The sequence below is a fragment of the Myodes glareolus genome, chromosome 23 (genome assembly GCF_982192425.1).
Source record: "Myodes glareolus chromosome 23, mMyoGla1.1, whole genome shotgun sequence".
Classification (NCBI taxonomy): domain Eukaryota; kingdom Metazoa; phylum Chordata; class Mammalia; order Rodentia; family Cricetidae; genus Myodes; species Myodes glareolus.
In genome coordinates this window covers 4,669,170-4,683,386 of record NC_142048.1, presented here as the reverse complement: position 1 = coordinate 4,683,386, position 14,217 = coordinate 4,669,170, and the positions used below count along the sequence as shown (strand labels likewise).

General features: G+C 50.9%; 1 protein-coding gene across 2 annotated transcripts in view; it reads left to right on the top strand.

Moving 5' to 3' along the window:
* The first annotated feature begins 1,417 nt into the window (after nucleotides 1-1,417).
* Nwd1 (NACHT and WD repeat domain containing 1) overlaps nucleotides 1,418-14,217 on the top strand; it is a 76,271-nt gene continuing 63,471 nt past the window's right edge. The window contains exons 1-3 of one of the 2 annotated variants that reach the window (XM_087900766.1): nucleotides 1,418-1,799; nucleotides 8,755-8,840; nucleotides 13,796-13,912. In XM_087900766.1, the coding sequence (XP_087756892.1) occupies nucleotides 8,757-8,840; nucleotides 13,796-13,912 (201 nt within the window). In that variant the 5' untranslated portion in view covers nucleotides 1,418-1,799; nucleotides 8,755-8,756. The remainder of the gene's footprint in view (nucleotides 1,800-8,754; nucleotides 8,841-13,795; nucleotides 13,913-14,217) is intronic. The other variant, XM_087900767.1, reaches the window with a different exon arrangement.

Genomic DNA, 14,217 nt, shown 5'->3' with positions numbered 1-14,217 from the left:
CCTGGGATTCTGGCTCTTAGGATCTTCCCGGCCCCTCTAAGCAGATGTTCTCTGAGCTGTGATGCAGGAGCTGGGATGAGGGCAGATCACTGGGGCTGTGCTCCCACACCTGCCGATCCCCAACGTCCAGCTGTGGCTTGCTGTGATGGGTTCCATTTGGTGTGAAGAGGCTTCTGCCTCTAGGGGTGGGAGCTGCACTCAGTTGTGGGGCTGAGGATGCGATGCAGTCCGCAGTAAGGAACGGGGCACAGTCGCACTAGGTCCCTGTCTTAATTGGGGTTTCTATCGCTGTGAAGAGACACCGTGAGCACAGGAAGAAAGACACTTCATTGGGGCTGGTTTACAGTTCAGAGGTTCAGTCCATTATCATCATGGCAGGACAGAGCAGCGTGCAGGCAGACATGGTGCTGGAGCTGAGTGTCCTACATCTTGATCCCCAGGCAACAGAAAATTGTGTATCACACTGGGCATAGCTTGAACATAGGAGCCTTCAAGCCCGCCTCCACAGTGACACACTTCCTCCAGCAAGGCCACACCTCCTAATAGTGCCAATCCCTAGAGGTCAAGCGTTCAAACACATGAGTCCGTGGGGGCCATTCCTATTCAAACCCGCCCAGTCCCCGACCTCACTAGCCCTGAAAAACTGGCTAGAGTTTCAGTCGCAGGCACAATTTCCTTCCTGCTGAGTGGGCTTCAAGTCCAACTAGACAGCTATATTTTCTTAGCTAGCGATTGATGGGGCCCATCTCACTGTGGCCACTTCCATCCTTGGGCAGGTGATCCTGGGATGTCTAAGGAAACAGGCTGAACAAGCCACGGGGAGCAAGCCAGCATCAGCATCCTCCACGGCCTCTGCTTCAGCTCCTGTCTTGAGTTCCGTCAGACTGTGACCTGGAAGCTAAAATAAACGCTTTCCTCGCCAAGTTGCTTTTAGTCGCGAGGTTTCGCCACACCGATGGAAGCCGTGACCATTCCACATTCTGGATCGCTCGGCAAAGCACACCCAGCCCCAGATGTCACCCTTCCTTCCCCACTGGGGCTGCCTAGTAAGACTGGATGACTTGGGTTTGAGATCTCCAGTACCCATATTGCACAGGTTCCTATGGTTTCCTGAAACCAGAAGGTGATGGAGGTACCGGTGGCCACGAGCCACACCTGATGTGGGCGCTGGGTACCAAACTCGGGTCCTCAGGAAGAGCAACAATCCTGCGGCCCTGGGGTAGGATCACAGCCTCTCCTCACCGTGCTGGTGACAGATACAAGCCAGCCAGCAGCCTGCAACACCCCCCTCCATAGAGGGCACACTCTGCTGAGAGCCTTCAAACCTGGCACACAACAGTTAACCACCGGGCTTGGCCAGGCGCCCAGCTGGGGCTGCCCTCCACAGTTCCTTTCCTTTATCCCAGTTGCCGGGAGAACTCAGTGGGGTGACCAGAAAGTACCTAAGACAAAAGCTACCAGGAAAGACAGAGCCTTGTTTTCACGGTGGCTCTGGGTCCAGGCAACTTCCTTCTCCCAGGGACTTCGGAGTTGGTGCTCTGTCTGCCAGCAAAAGGGAAGCTGGCATCCCCAGGAGAGCCTGGAGCAGGCACTGCAAAGGGCGCTGAGCTTGGGGAAGACACACACACACTCTTGTTGAGGTGTCTGCAGTAACACTCCGAAGCAAAAATGATGAGTGGCTGCCCAAGAACCCACTGAGGCACAGATTCTTCACAAAGCCCCTTACTGAGAGCCAGGCATACATCTGTGGAACCCACGTTCCCTGGGCAACTGAAAATGGAGAGAGGAGCGCTCTGAGGGTGAGTACCTACCGCACAGAACACAGGGTGTGAGTACTTACCGCACAGGACACGGGGTATGAGCACCTACCACACAGGACACGGGGTGTGAGCACCTACCGCACAGGACACGGGGTGTGAGCACCTACCCACAGGACATGGGGTGTGAGCACCTACCGCACAGGACATGGGGTGTGAGCACCTACCTCACAGGACACGGGGTATGAGCACCCACCACACAGGACACGGGGTATGAACACCTACCACATAGAACACGGGGTGTGAGCACCTACTGATAGGACACAGAGTGTGAGTACCTACTGGACAGGACACGGGGTGTGAGCACCTACCGGACAGGACACGGGGTGTGAGCACCTACCACACAGAACACAGGGTGTGAGCACCTACCGACAAGACATGGGGTGTGAGTACCTACCCACAGGACACGGGGTGTGAGCACCTACCGACGGGACACGGGGTGTGAGTACCTACCGCACAGGACACGGGGTGTGAGTACCTACCGCACAGGACACGGGGTGTGAGTACCTACTGCTCAGGACACAGGGTGTGAGCACCTACCGCTCAGGACACAGGGTGTGAGTACCTACCCACAGGACACGGGCTGTGAGAACCTACCACACAGAACACGGGGTGTGAGCACCTACCAATAAGACACAGAGTGTGAGTACCTACCGGACAGGACACGGGGTGTGAGCACCTACCACACAGAACACGGGGTGTGAGCACCTGCCCACAGGACACAGGGTGTGAGCACCTACCGCACAGGACACAGGGTGGCCTCCACAGGGGTGACAGGAAGGGGCCATCAAGTCAAGCACCTTCAGGAAACCTTGTCACAAGAGATTGGGAATTCTGCTCTGAAAATGGGAACGAATGTGAGCCGCACAGATTGAGTTTAATGTGCAAAGGCCCTGAAGCTAAACTAGAAACGGATTCTCCTCTTTCTCTCCTCCTTCCTTCCTTCTCCCTTCCTTCTCCCTTCCCCTCATTCCTCTTCCCCTACCATCTGCCTTTTTGAAGCAGGATCTCATATAATCCAGGCTGGCCTCTATGTGCTATGCTAACCCAGGCTGGGGTTGAACTGTTGCTGCTCCAGCCTCCGCCTCTGCCCCACCCCCAATCCCTTGGTGTTTCCGAGAGCTGGTCTAACGAGCCTTGATTGACCTTGAATTCACCAGTAAGATCCTCCTGCCTGCACCTTCTGACTCGGGTCTGTAGGGTGCACTGCTGTGCCTGCGTGTGAAGTGCGGAGGGCAGGGGCAGGGGCTGGAGCGTGTTCGGCAAGTCCTCCATGTGCTGTGGCTACAACCATGGCCACCACGTCTGCTCAGGCCAGGGCAGCTTTTGTTTGTTTGTTTGTTTGTTTGTTTTTTGAAACAGGGTCTCTCTGTAGCTTTGGAGCCTGTCCTGGAACTCGCTCTGCAGACCAGGCTGACCTCGAACTTACAGAAATCCTCCTGCCTCTGCCTCCCAAGTGCTGAGATTAAAGGCATGCGCCACCACCACCTGGCGAGGCCAGGACATCTTAACCAAGGGGAATCCTGCACCCAGGGAGGCACCGAGTCTGGACTTGATTGTGGGCTTTGGTGGCAGTGAGGGTAGGTTCCCAGAGTGGTTCAGTGTCATGAGGAAACCGAGCACATAAAGAAACCTGGGCTCTTGTGGGGAAGATCAAGGGCAAAGAGTTTGGAGCCTCCTGCAACACCCAGAGGGGGCAGTTAAGACTCGTGACACTGGAGTGTGAGCTGTCTCGTGTACGATGGTATGCTCCTTTCACAGCCTGTGCGCAGACTCCAGGGACCAAACACCTTTACCCTCTGATCTGTCTTGCCAGCTTTCTTTTGTTTTGCTCTGTTTTTAAAAGATTTATTTGTTTCATTTTATGTGGATGTTTTGCCGACATGTACATCTATGCACCACGTGTGTGCAGTGCCCACAGCAGCCAGAAGGGGGTGTCAGAGCTCCTGGAACTGGAGTTACCAGTTACCAGTGCCACATGTAAGGCACTGTGTAGGTGCTGGGGACTGACGATGTTGCTATACACCCAGGTCTGAGACCCACGACCTTCCTGCCTCACCCTCCAGAGTGCTGGGATTACAGGTGAGCCCCAGGATCACATCAAGCCTTTCCTGTAATATATATTAATATTTCATATAAATAGCATACAATATAATATAGTGCACACATCAAGCACTCTGTGTTTGGTGCCTTGCAAATCTGTGTGTTCTCAGGGCCTAGTGCATTCTTCTGTCACCATGGCTACGTTGACATTCATTCACCCATTGACCCATGATGCTTCCTGACAGAGCACTTATGAAAAACAGATGACCTGAGGGCATTTGCTCTCAATTCACAGAAGACAGGACAGATGCCTGGACCAGGAGGCTTGACGCTTCCACACTCCGAGAAGGCCATGGAGGAAACTGTGCTCTTGCCACAAGAGAGGCCACTAAGGTTCAATCTATGCCTGTCACTGGATCCATAAGACTAGGAGGTGGGGAAAGCTAGAGACATCCAGGAAATTTCCTCCCTTCCCTGCCCTCGTCGCCAGCCATGGTCCTTTCCTATCCCCCAAATGCACTGAGAGTCAGTCTTGCACAGTGGTGCTCAACCCTCCTAATGCAGCAGCCCTGTGGTAAGGTTCCTCGTGCTGTGGTGACCCCCACCCCAAGCATAAAGTTATTGTCATTGCTGCTTCATAACTGCAATTTTGCTACTGTTATGAATTAGAAGGTAAATATTTTTGGAGATAGAGGTTTGTCAAAAGGGTCATGACCCACAGGTAGAGAACCGCTGGTCTGGGGTCTTATGCAGGCTAGAAACCAGACTGCATCTGTGCCATCTACACCAGTCACTGGGGATTCTAGACGGGGACTCCACCCCTGAACCACACCCCCAGCCCCTCACTGGGGATTCTCTTCCTGGCACTCCTATTCCTGAAAACCACAAATGTCTGCAGACAGTGGGGCAGCATAAAGCTCCAGGTGAGACAGCCATCTTGGGTAACTTTCACGGTGCATGAACCCTGGCTTATGAGAGGCACAAAAAGGAGTCTCAACCTAATGCCAGGGCTACGTATGGCTCCCAGAAACTCTTGGTCTCCATCTGCACATCTGGGCTGAGGCTCAACTTACACAGAGGCCCCAGGGAGCCTGGTGTTGGAAAGATCGTCTGGTCCCTGGGCTCCGGTGCCCAGAGCTGTGAACCATGGTTGTTATGGCAACTACTGAAGCTTCCATGCGAAGCTGGAAGAAGACTCTGGTGCCTGAAGAACAACATCCAGCAACACAGGCAAGCCGCCGTTCCACATCCTGCTAGTCTTTGCAGACAAGCAGAGTGGAAGCAGCATCCAGGCAACCCCGAAGGAATGCTGGGGTGACCAAGGCAGCAAGTAACCAAGGGCCCACAGAGCCTGGGATACACCCACTCTGCCAGATGGCTGTGCCTGGCCAGCCTCACAGAGGGACTCCTCAGCCACTGGTGTGAGGTGCATGGGTCTCAGGCCCTTGATGGGAAGCATGAGTGTGGGCCCCCTTAGCCCTGGCACTCGCCAGCGGCTTCTCCAGGGTCAGGCGGGCTCCCTCCCAGCACCCTTTTCCAGCAGCAGTGTGGCCATCTTCATCAGCTCTGCCATCTCAGGTAAGGGCAGGTTGGGGACTAGAGACAAGGAGACACTCTTGATGGTGGCTATGCCTCACGGGGTCCTCCAAGAGATGTGTGTGAATACAGATAGGCTGGCAACCCACATAAGAACCCTTGTCAGGGGTCCTCCTGGGTCCTCTGCTTTTTTTCTTCATCATATAAACAGTTGAATACAGTCCCGTGAGTGGCCTGATATTGCAACCAATGGTCACAAGCAATGTCCTGTGTGCACTACTCTTATGCCTTGCCTTGTGTGTGCTTGGCAGTTGCAGAAGGAAGAACCTAGCATCTCGCACACACTTAAGAGCTGGGGTGGGAACTTATGTGCAGACAAGGGGCTGCTTCATGTCTGCCCCACAAATGTTCCCCTATTGAGCCACACCCCTAACCTCCTGCCCAAGCAATTTTTTTAAGAAATATTTCTTTTTTGTTGTTTATTCATTTTTTTTTATGCTGTTGTTCTGGGTTTTAAACCCAGTTTGTGCTAGGCAAGCACTTTTACTAATGAGCTACACTCCTAGGTTCACCCTTATTTTTATAGATGTATTAATATGTGCGGGGTACACATGAGCCATGTAGAGGACAGCTTTCAGGAGTTGGTTCTCTCCTCCCACCAAGTGGGTCCCAGGAATTGAACTTGGGTTTTCAGGCTTGGTGGCAAGCCCCTTCACACAATGAGCCATCTCAGTACCTCCCATGCTTTAAATTGTATGTTGGTTCTCGCTCTAACCAAGCTAAGAGCTTTGCAATAATACCAGCTGCATACAGCTACACACAGTTGCATGTTCTTCACATTAAGTAAAACTATATATGCATAAAAATGCCTGATCTGCATTAGTTCCCAGTTTCCATGATGTGATTATTTTTACAGTCATGTTCATGCAGCACTATTACTGAGCACACAACACTGTCACCAAGTGTGCAGCACTGCCACTGCGCATGCAGCACTGCCACTGAGCATGTAGTACTGTCTCTGAGCATGCAGCACTGTCACTGAACATGCAGCATTGTTGCCGAGCACGCCGTAGTGTCACTGAGCATGCAGCACTGTCACTGAGCACACAGCACTGTCTCTGCGCATGCAGCACTGTCACTGAACATGCAGCACTGTCACCGAGCACGCAGCACTGTCACTGAGCACGCAGCACTGTCACTGAGCACGCAGCACTGTCACTGAGCACGCAGCACTGTCACTGCGCATGCAGCACTGTCACTGAGCACGCAGCACTGTCACTGAGCACGCAGCACTGTCACTGAACACGCAGCACTGTCACTGAACATGCAGCACTGTCACCGAGAACGCAGCACTGTCACCGAGCACGCAGCACTGTCACCAAGCACACAGCACTGTCACTGCGCATGCAGCACTGTCACTGAACATGCAGCACTGTCACTGAGCACACAGCACTGTCACTGTCACCGAGCACGCAGCACTGTCACCAAGCACACAGCACTGTCACTGCGCATGCAGCACTGTCACTGAGCACGCAGCACTGTCACTGCGCATGCAGCACTGTCACTGAACATGCAGCACTGTCACTGAGCACACAGCACTGTCACTGTCACCGAGCACGCAGCACTGTCACCAAGCACACAGCACTGTCACTGCGCATGCAGCACTGTCACTGTCATTGAGCACACAGCACTGTCACTGAACACGCAGCACTGTCACCAAGCACACAGCACTGTCACTGAGCACACAGCACTGTCACTGAGCAAGCAGCACCGTCACTGTCACTGAGCACACAGCACTGTCACTGAGCATGCAGCACTGTCACTGAGCACGCAGCACTGGTTTTTCTTCCCAGTGTAGCGTATGTGCTACCTTTCAATTTTTATTTTATTCACTTTTTTAAAAAAATATGTTTTCGAGACAGGGTTTTTCTGTGTAGCTCAGACTGTCCTGGAACTCGTTCTATAGACCAGTCTGGCCCAGAACTCACAGAGATCCATCTGCCTCTGCCTCCCAAGTGCTGGGATTAAATGCGTGCATAGCCCTGTGTGGCAAGTGACTGGTGACACTGCTGAAGATTCACTATTGTCTGCCGCATGGATTGCATGCATTCTTTTGATCTGCTGGGGACTGAGCTTGGGGTCCCCACACATGCTCGACAGGCTTCCCCAACTCTACATATGCCTGAAAAATTCAGATAGTAGAGCCACATGCAAGCCTCTGATTTTAGACGTCACTGTGTCTCTTGATGTAACCCTCATGCTTAGCATGAGGGCCTGAACTTACTATCTGATAAGAATTTTATGAGCACATCCAAATAGCCTATGAAGCTGATAAAACAGATTGGGAAGGCACAAGTGAGTGGGAGATGAATCCCAGACTGCTCATCCTGACAGCTCCCAAGTTAGAGTCTGATTGGTACTTTGAGTCACTTACTTTGGGTTATGGTGGAGCCCCGGCCTAGGATCCCAGTGAGGGGCTGGGGCGTGGCTCAGGGTGGAGCCCCTGCCTAGGATCCCCAGTGAGGGGCTGGGGGCGTGGCTCAGGGGTGGAGTTTCTGCCTAAGGTGAGCCTCTAGCTTCTGTGTCAGCACAACAGTCACACCTGGTTCACTCTGCATTTCAGAGGAGCTGGGAATAATTTTTCAGTGTTAGAAGCAGAGCCAGGAGTAGATCAACATGTACTTGCATGTGACCTCCCGGGCTGGGCCCAGAGGGCCCCATCTACCCATGTTCCCTGACCTACCTTTTATCTGGCTGCCCTAACTTAGCTTGGGCTCACCCTGCTGGGCCGGGCTGAGGGTGTCTTGGGCAATGATATTTGTGGAACTCACACAGGCGACTCCAGGTGTTCCAGGCAGTTGGTTTCTTTGATTTGATTCCATGTAATTTCATCAATTTTGTGTGTGTGGTCTTTTTGGGGAGAGAGTTACATCTGCACCAGGACAGAACACGTGTGTGGAAGTCAGAGGACAGCTTTCAAGATCTGTTTCTTCCTTCTGTCCTGTGGGGCAGGTGGGCAGAGTCATCTTGCCCCCCCTTCTTCTTCTTCTTCTTCTTCTCCTCCTCCTCCTCCTGCTCCTCTTCCTCCTCCTCTTTCTCCTCCTCCTCCTCCTCCTCCTCCTCCTCCTGCTCCTCTTCCTCCTCCTCTTTCTCCTCCTCCTCCTCCTCCTCCTTCTTTTCTTTCCCTCCTTCTCCCTTCTTCTCTTCCCCCTCCTCTCCTCCTCTTTTTTTCTTCTTCTGTATTTTTTGCTGTTTAGGACTCCAACCTTGCAAGGGTCTGATGAGAAACAGAGCTCAGGAAGGGATGGGACAGACTTCTGGAATCTTCTCTGTAACACACTCCGGCTGTGCCTTTCAGATATGGATGCAGAGCGAGAAGCCTTGCAGTGCACTGCCTACCCTGAGGTGCAGAGCTTCTGCCAGAAACACGGCTTGACATTCGAGGTAAGCAAATGGTCTCTCCAGAGTCACACGGCCCCTTGTCATCTGTTTGGTGCTTTAGCTTTGAGTCTCAAAACTCAAAAAGCTTTTTGTTTTGTCTTTTGAGACAAGGTCTCATTTAGCCCAGGCTGGACTCAAATTCACTGTGTAGCTGAGGATGACCTTGAACTCATCGTTTGCCTACTTTCACCTCCCAAGTGACAGGGTGACAGGTGTGTAGTGATGTGCCTGGACCCCTAGTCTGCCAACTGACCTGTACACACTATTTACTGAGCTATGTCTCCAAGAGGTCCACCTACCTCCGCCTCCTTAGTGATGGAATTAAAGGCGTGTGCCACTGTGGGGAGTCCTACAACGCCATGGTCAGTAGAGGAATGATCTTTGAGAGGCAAGAAGGAAACCCAGTTCAGCAAAACTTAGCCAGCTGCACTGGATTAGGCTTCTGGAGTCTAGCCCCAGGCAGTTTAGTTCAGGCACATTTAAGTCCAGTACAACTTTGACCAAAAGCTGGTGACAGTTTCCCCAGTCCCTGTGCACAGTAAAGCTTAAGGCGTGATTAAATGTGACCCCCCCCCCACTATAAAGAGTTCTGTAGCTCTTTATGAGTTAAGAGTTAAGGGTCCAGGATCTGCTGTGGTCTCTGCCCAAGATAGCATAGAGGGCAGCAGGCTATGAAGTCTATCAAAGTTATGCACCACCACTGCCCGGCAAAGCCTGGCTTCTGCATGCGTTCGTGGGATGGAACTCAGGGCCTCATGCTACAGACAAGATCTTAGAGGCCACCACCCAGCCCTCTCCATACTCCCTCCAAACAAAGTCTGTCTTGAACTGATCCTCCTGCCTTAGCCTCCAAACCATTTAGGCGACGTCCTTGCCACCACCCCTAGCTCCATCTAGTTTTCTCTGTCTGTCTGTCTGTCTTTCTCTTCTTCTTCTTTCTTCTTCGTCTTCTTCTTCTTCTTCTTCTTCTTCTTCTTCTTCTTCTTCTTCTTCTTCTTCTTCTTCTTCTTCCTCCTCCTCCTCCTCCTCCTCCTTCTTCCTTCTCCTCCTCCTTCTTCTTCTTTCTTCTTCTTGGTGGTTTTAGTTTTTTTGAGACGGGTTTTTCTGTGTAGCCTTGGCTGTCCTGCAACTCACAGACATCCACCTGCCTCTGTCTCCCAAGTGTTGGTATAAAAGCGTTTGTCACCCTGCCAAGTGAGACAGGGTTTCTAAAGGTCAGCCCCATTCTTGTTGTCGTTATTGTTCCTAAATGTTATGTATAAATTCATACCAAACAGTCCAGACCAATGTGTCTTAATCCTTGGACTCCTCTTTTTCCTGGCTACTCTGGAAGTAGTGCAGTTTTGAGACAGGGTTTCTCTGTATAACAATCCTGGCTGGCCTAAAACTTGCTCTGTCGATCAGGCTGTCCTCAAGACCCGCCTGCCTCTACCTCCCGAATGCTGGGATGAAGGGTGTGCCCACCACCGCCCAGCTCATAGGTCTCTGTTGTTGGCAACATCACATAGCTGGTCTCAGAGACTGTTGTTCTTCAAATACCTTTGGGGAAAGACACTGAGAAGAGACAATGACCTTGTTCTTGTGCTGTTTGATGGTCGCACCCCTCCACCAAGATTCCCAGTTTTCCAGTTCACCTTGATTCTCTCCTGGAGAAACTGCTTGAAACTGGCAGCATCCATGACCTCCAACTTCTCCAGGGTGCAGTCAAGGGCAAACTTCAAAACCAGCCTCTTGTTTTTGCCCCCTTCTCCACAAGCTTTTCTATGGTGCTATGGTGGCAGAGGAGGCAAAGAGCCCAACTCCATTCTTGACAGACTCCTGAGAAAGTATGAACGTCTTTCCTTGCAAGTATGAACGTCTGAGTTCTGACCCCAGGACCCACATAGAAGCTGGGTGTAGTGGCGTGTGACTGTAATCTGAACATGGCGGTCAGGCAAAGACAGGACCAGTCCCAGAGCACAATGGCCATGCAGGCCAGTCTGAGAGACCCTGACTCAAAAAACAAGATGGGAGGAGTAAAGGAAGACACCAGAAATCATTGACCTTGGGGTTCCACACGCGCAGGCACACACCTGTGCGCATGTGCACAAACACACACACACATGGGCATGCACACATGTATAGCACACAGGAATAAAGGGGCTAGAGGGATGACTCAGTGGTCAAGAAGACTCTCTGCTGATCTATCAGACCAGAGTTTGGTTCCCAGCACCCACATTAAGCAACCCACAACCACCTATAATTCCATTTCCAGGAGATTCATTGCCCTATTCTGGCCTCTGAGGGTACTGCACACATGTGCACAGATACACTTGTGTTTACATTGTGTGTATACATAATTAAAGAAATAAAAACACATGCAGCCCAGCTGTGGTGGCTCACATGTTTAATCCTAGCACTCGGGAGGCAGAGGTATGCAGATGTCTGAGTTTGAGGCCAGTCTAGTCTACAGAGTGAGTTCCAGGACAGCTAGGGCTACACAGAGAACAGACACCCCCCCCCAAAAAAAAAAGCCACACAGAAACTGTACTAATTACAATGCTTTTCAGCCAATGATTCAGTTATTTCTAGCTGGCTCTTACATCTTGAATTAACCCATTTCTATTAATCTGTGTATTGCCACAATACTGTGGCCTACCGGGTAAGGTTCCAGCGTCTGTCTCCTTCCCTGACTCTGCCTACTCTCTCTATCTCTGTTCTGATTTCATGCTTGGCTTTACTCTGCTAAGCCATTGGGCCAAACAGCTTTTATTCATCAACCAATAAAAGCAACACATATACAGAAGGACCCAAATAATAATAATATTTTTGAAAAAAGAAAATAAGGAAGGAGCTGGGTTGGGAATTCTACTATTCCTGTCATTGATTAAGAGACAGAAATCAAGCTCAGAGACAAGGGGACAATGAGTCAGGTGAAATGGCTGACACCTGTACTTCCTGTTACTTCAGGGACTGAAGAAAGAACATTGCTTGAGTCCAGAGTTCAAGGTCAGCCTGGGAAAGACAGGGAGATGCTGTCTCAAAATAAGTAAATAAAATAAATTAAACAGGACTTGGGCTATAGCTCAGGGGTAGAGCATTTGGCTCACACGTGTGAAGCCCTGGGGTCTTTCCCCTGCACTATCAGAACAAAACAGTAACAGAAAGGGAATCTTACACACTTAGGGCTCACAAAGCCCTGTCCTTGTTACTTTAATACCTAACACCCTCGCTGGTGCCCCAGTCAGATGGCACAAGCAACTGGCTAGCTTGGGGGAAGGGGGATTGGAGGCTACCCGGCTCCCCTCAATCTTGGCTCCTGCTGCTGTATTTACTCGGGATTTGCATTTCTTTCTCTGCTGAACTGACAAAGGTGACATCAGCTCCCTATGCCTTTTGTCCTCCTGTTACGCCAACCTTCACTGGGCCAGTGCTACAGGCTGCCATTCTGCCCAGTTCCCAACACCCTCCTCCACTTCCACCTCCCCAGCTCCCTGCCAGTCGGTGACAGAGGTGGGCCTGGCCTGGAGTTGCTAAGGAGAATTGGCTGGGTCATTTCCTGCTGGTCTCAATGCCCTCCCTCCCAAAGCCTGTTCTCAGCAAGCTTGGGCATGCTCCCCTTTAACAAGGAACAAGGCAAGAAACAATCAGCTTCCTACAGAATTTCTCAATTGCCCAGACAGGGTCTTGTGAAATCCAGGCTGACACTGACCTTGCTATGTAGCTAACCATGGTCTTGAGCTCAAGTTCCCCCGCTTTCAGGTGCAGGGATAAGAGGCATGCCTCAGCCCCACCCACTAGACAGCATTGGACATCAAATTCAGGACTTTTTGTGGCCAGGCACTCACCCTACCAACCAAGGCACAGCCTCAGCCTTACCAAGCCTGGTTTTGTTTTTCAAGATGTATTATTTGTGTGTGTGTGTGTGTGTGTGTGTGTGTGTGTGTGTGTGTGTGGTGTGTGTGTGTGTGTACCGGAGAGGACTTTGGATTCCCAGAGCTGGAGTCTCAGGATGCTATGAGACACCCAGTGCAACTCTGGGAAATGAACTCAGATCTCTGAAAGAGCAGCAAGTGCTAGCAACCACCCTCACAGCCCTCCAGCCCCACAAACTTGTTTTAAGTCAACCGTTCTCTTCTCTTCTCTTTTCTTTTCCCTTGAGACAGGGTCTATCTGTAGCTCAGATAGGCCTTGAACTCAAAACCTTCCCTCTTGCATCAGCATAAAAAAAAAAAGTCCAAGCGTCTTTTCTTGAAGTTCATGACTATGACCTTCTGAGAAAGAGACAGATGGGAATCTGGGAGCTACTGAAGACATCCCCTTAGTGTGGGCCTGCATTTTCCTGTTCTCATAATTACACCAAGAATCCACCTTTTTTAAAAAAATTTTTTTCTTTCTTTTTTAAAATCTTTTTAAATTTTTTTAAAAAATGTACATTGGTGTTTTGCCTGCACATATGCCAGTATGAAGATGTCATATCCACTGGAACTTGAGTTACAGACAGTTGTGAGCAGCCATGTGGGTGCTGGGAATTGAACCTCAGTCCTCTGGAAGAAGAGTCAGTGCTTTTAACCTCTGAACCAGGTCTCACAGGGTTTGCCTGTGTTATCCTGTCCTGGAACTCACTTTGTAAACCAGGCTGACCTCAAACCCACAGGGATCCGCCAGACTCTGCCACCTTCCTGAGTGCGGGGACTTAAGGCGAGCCACTTTTGTTCCTTTATTCTGGTGTAGGATGGAATTCAGGGATCAGCCGTATGCATTATGCAAACCATCTGCCACACACCACGTCCCCAGCCCCTTACTCGATGATTCTAGGCAAGTGTTCTACCCCTTAGCTGCATCCCTAGCCTCCAATTTGTCTAATCTAGAACCCCCTAGAAGAGAGATGCTGCCAAAGCTGATCGGGAGAAACTTCTTCAGTTGAACGAAATTGTAGAACAAATCACTCATCGGAAACCTCGTTCTTGTATCTTAAGGCGGTTGATCTGAGGTGGGGCATCCCAGACACGCAGGCTGCCGACCGCTTGACCACAGAACTTTGCTTAGAAGAACTTGACCGCTGCCAGAGAACGTCTGTAGGACCAGCTTTTGTGGTGAGTGTGCCAGAGTAGGTGGAGTTGTCCTTATTCGTTTCCCATCACAGTGTGGCCCCTGAAAGAAGAGTGGCACAAGTGGGTGACAGTCCCCCACAAACTGGTCATGACAGACATAACTAATCAGTAACAGAAGTAGCTGGGAACCAGGCAGTAGTAATCAAATGCAACAGTAAATGAGCTGGAGAGTATAATAATAACTTGGGAGGGAATCTTCCAGGCTGGTTTAAAGTTCCTTTCACTCTTCCCACCTGCTCCACTTTACATCTGTAAATGGAAGGCTGCTTATTCATTCCTGGCTGCCC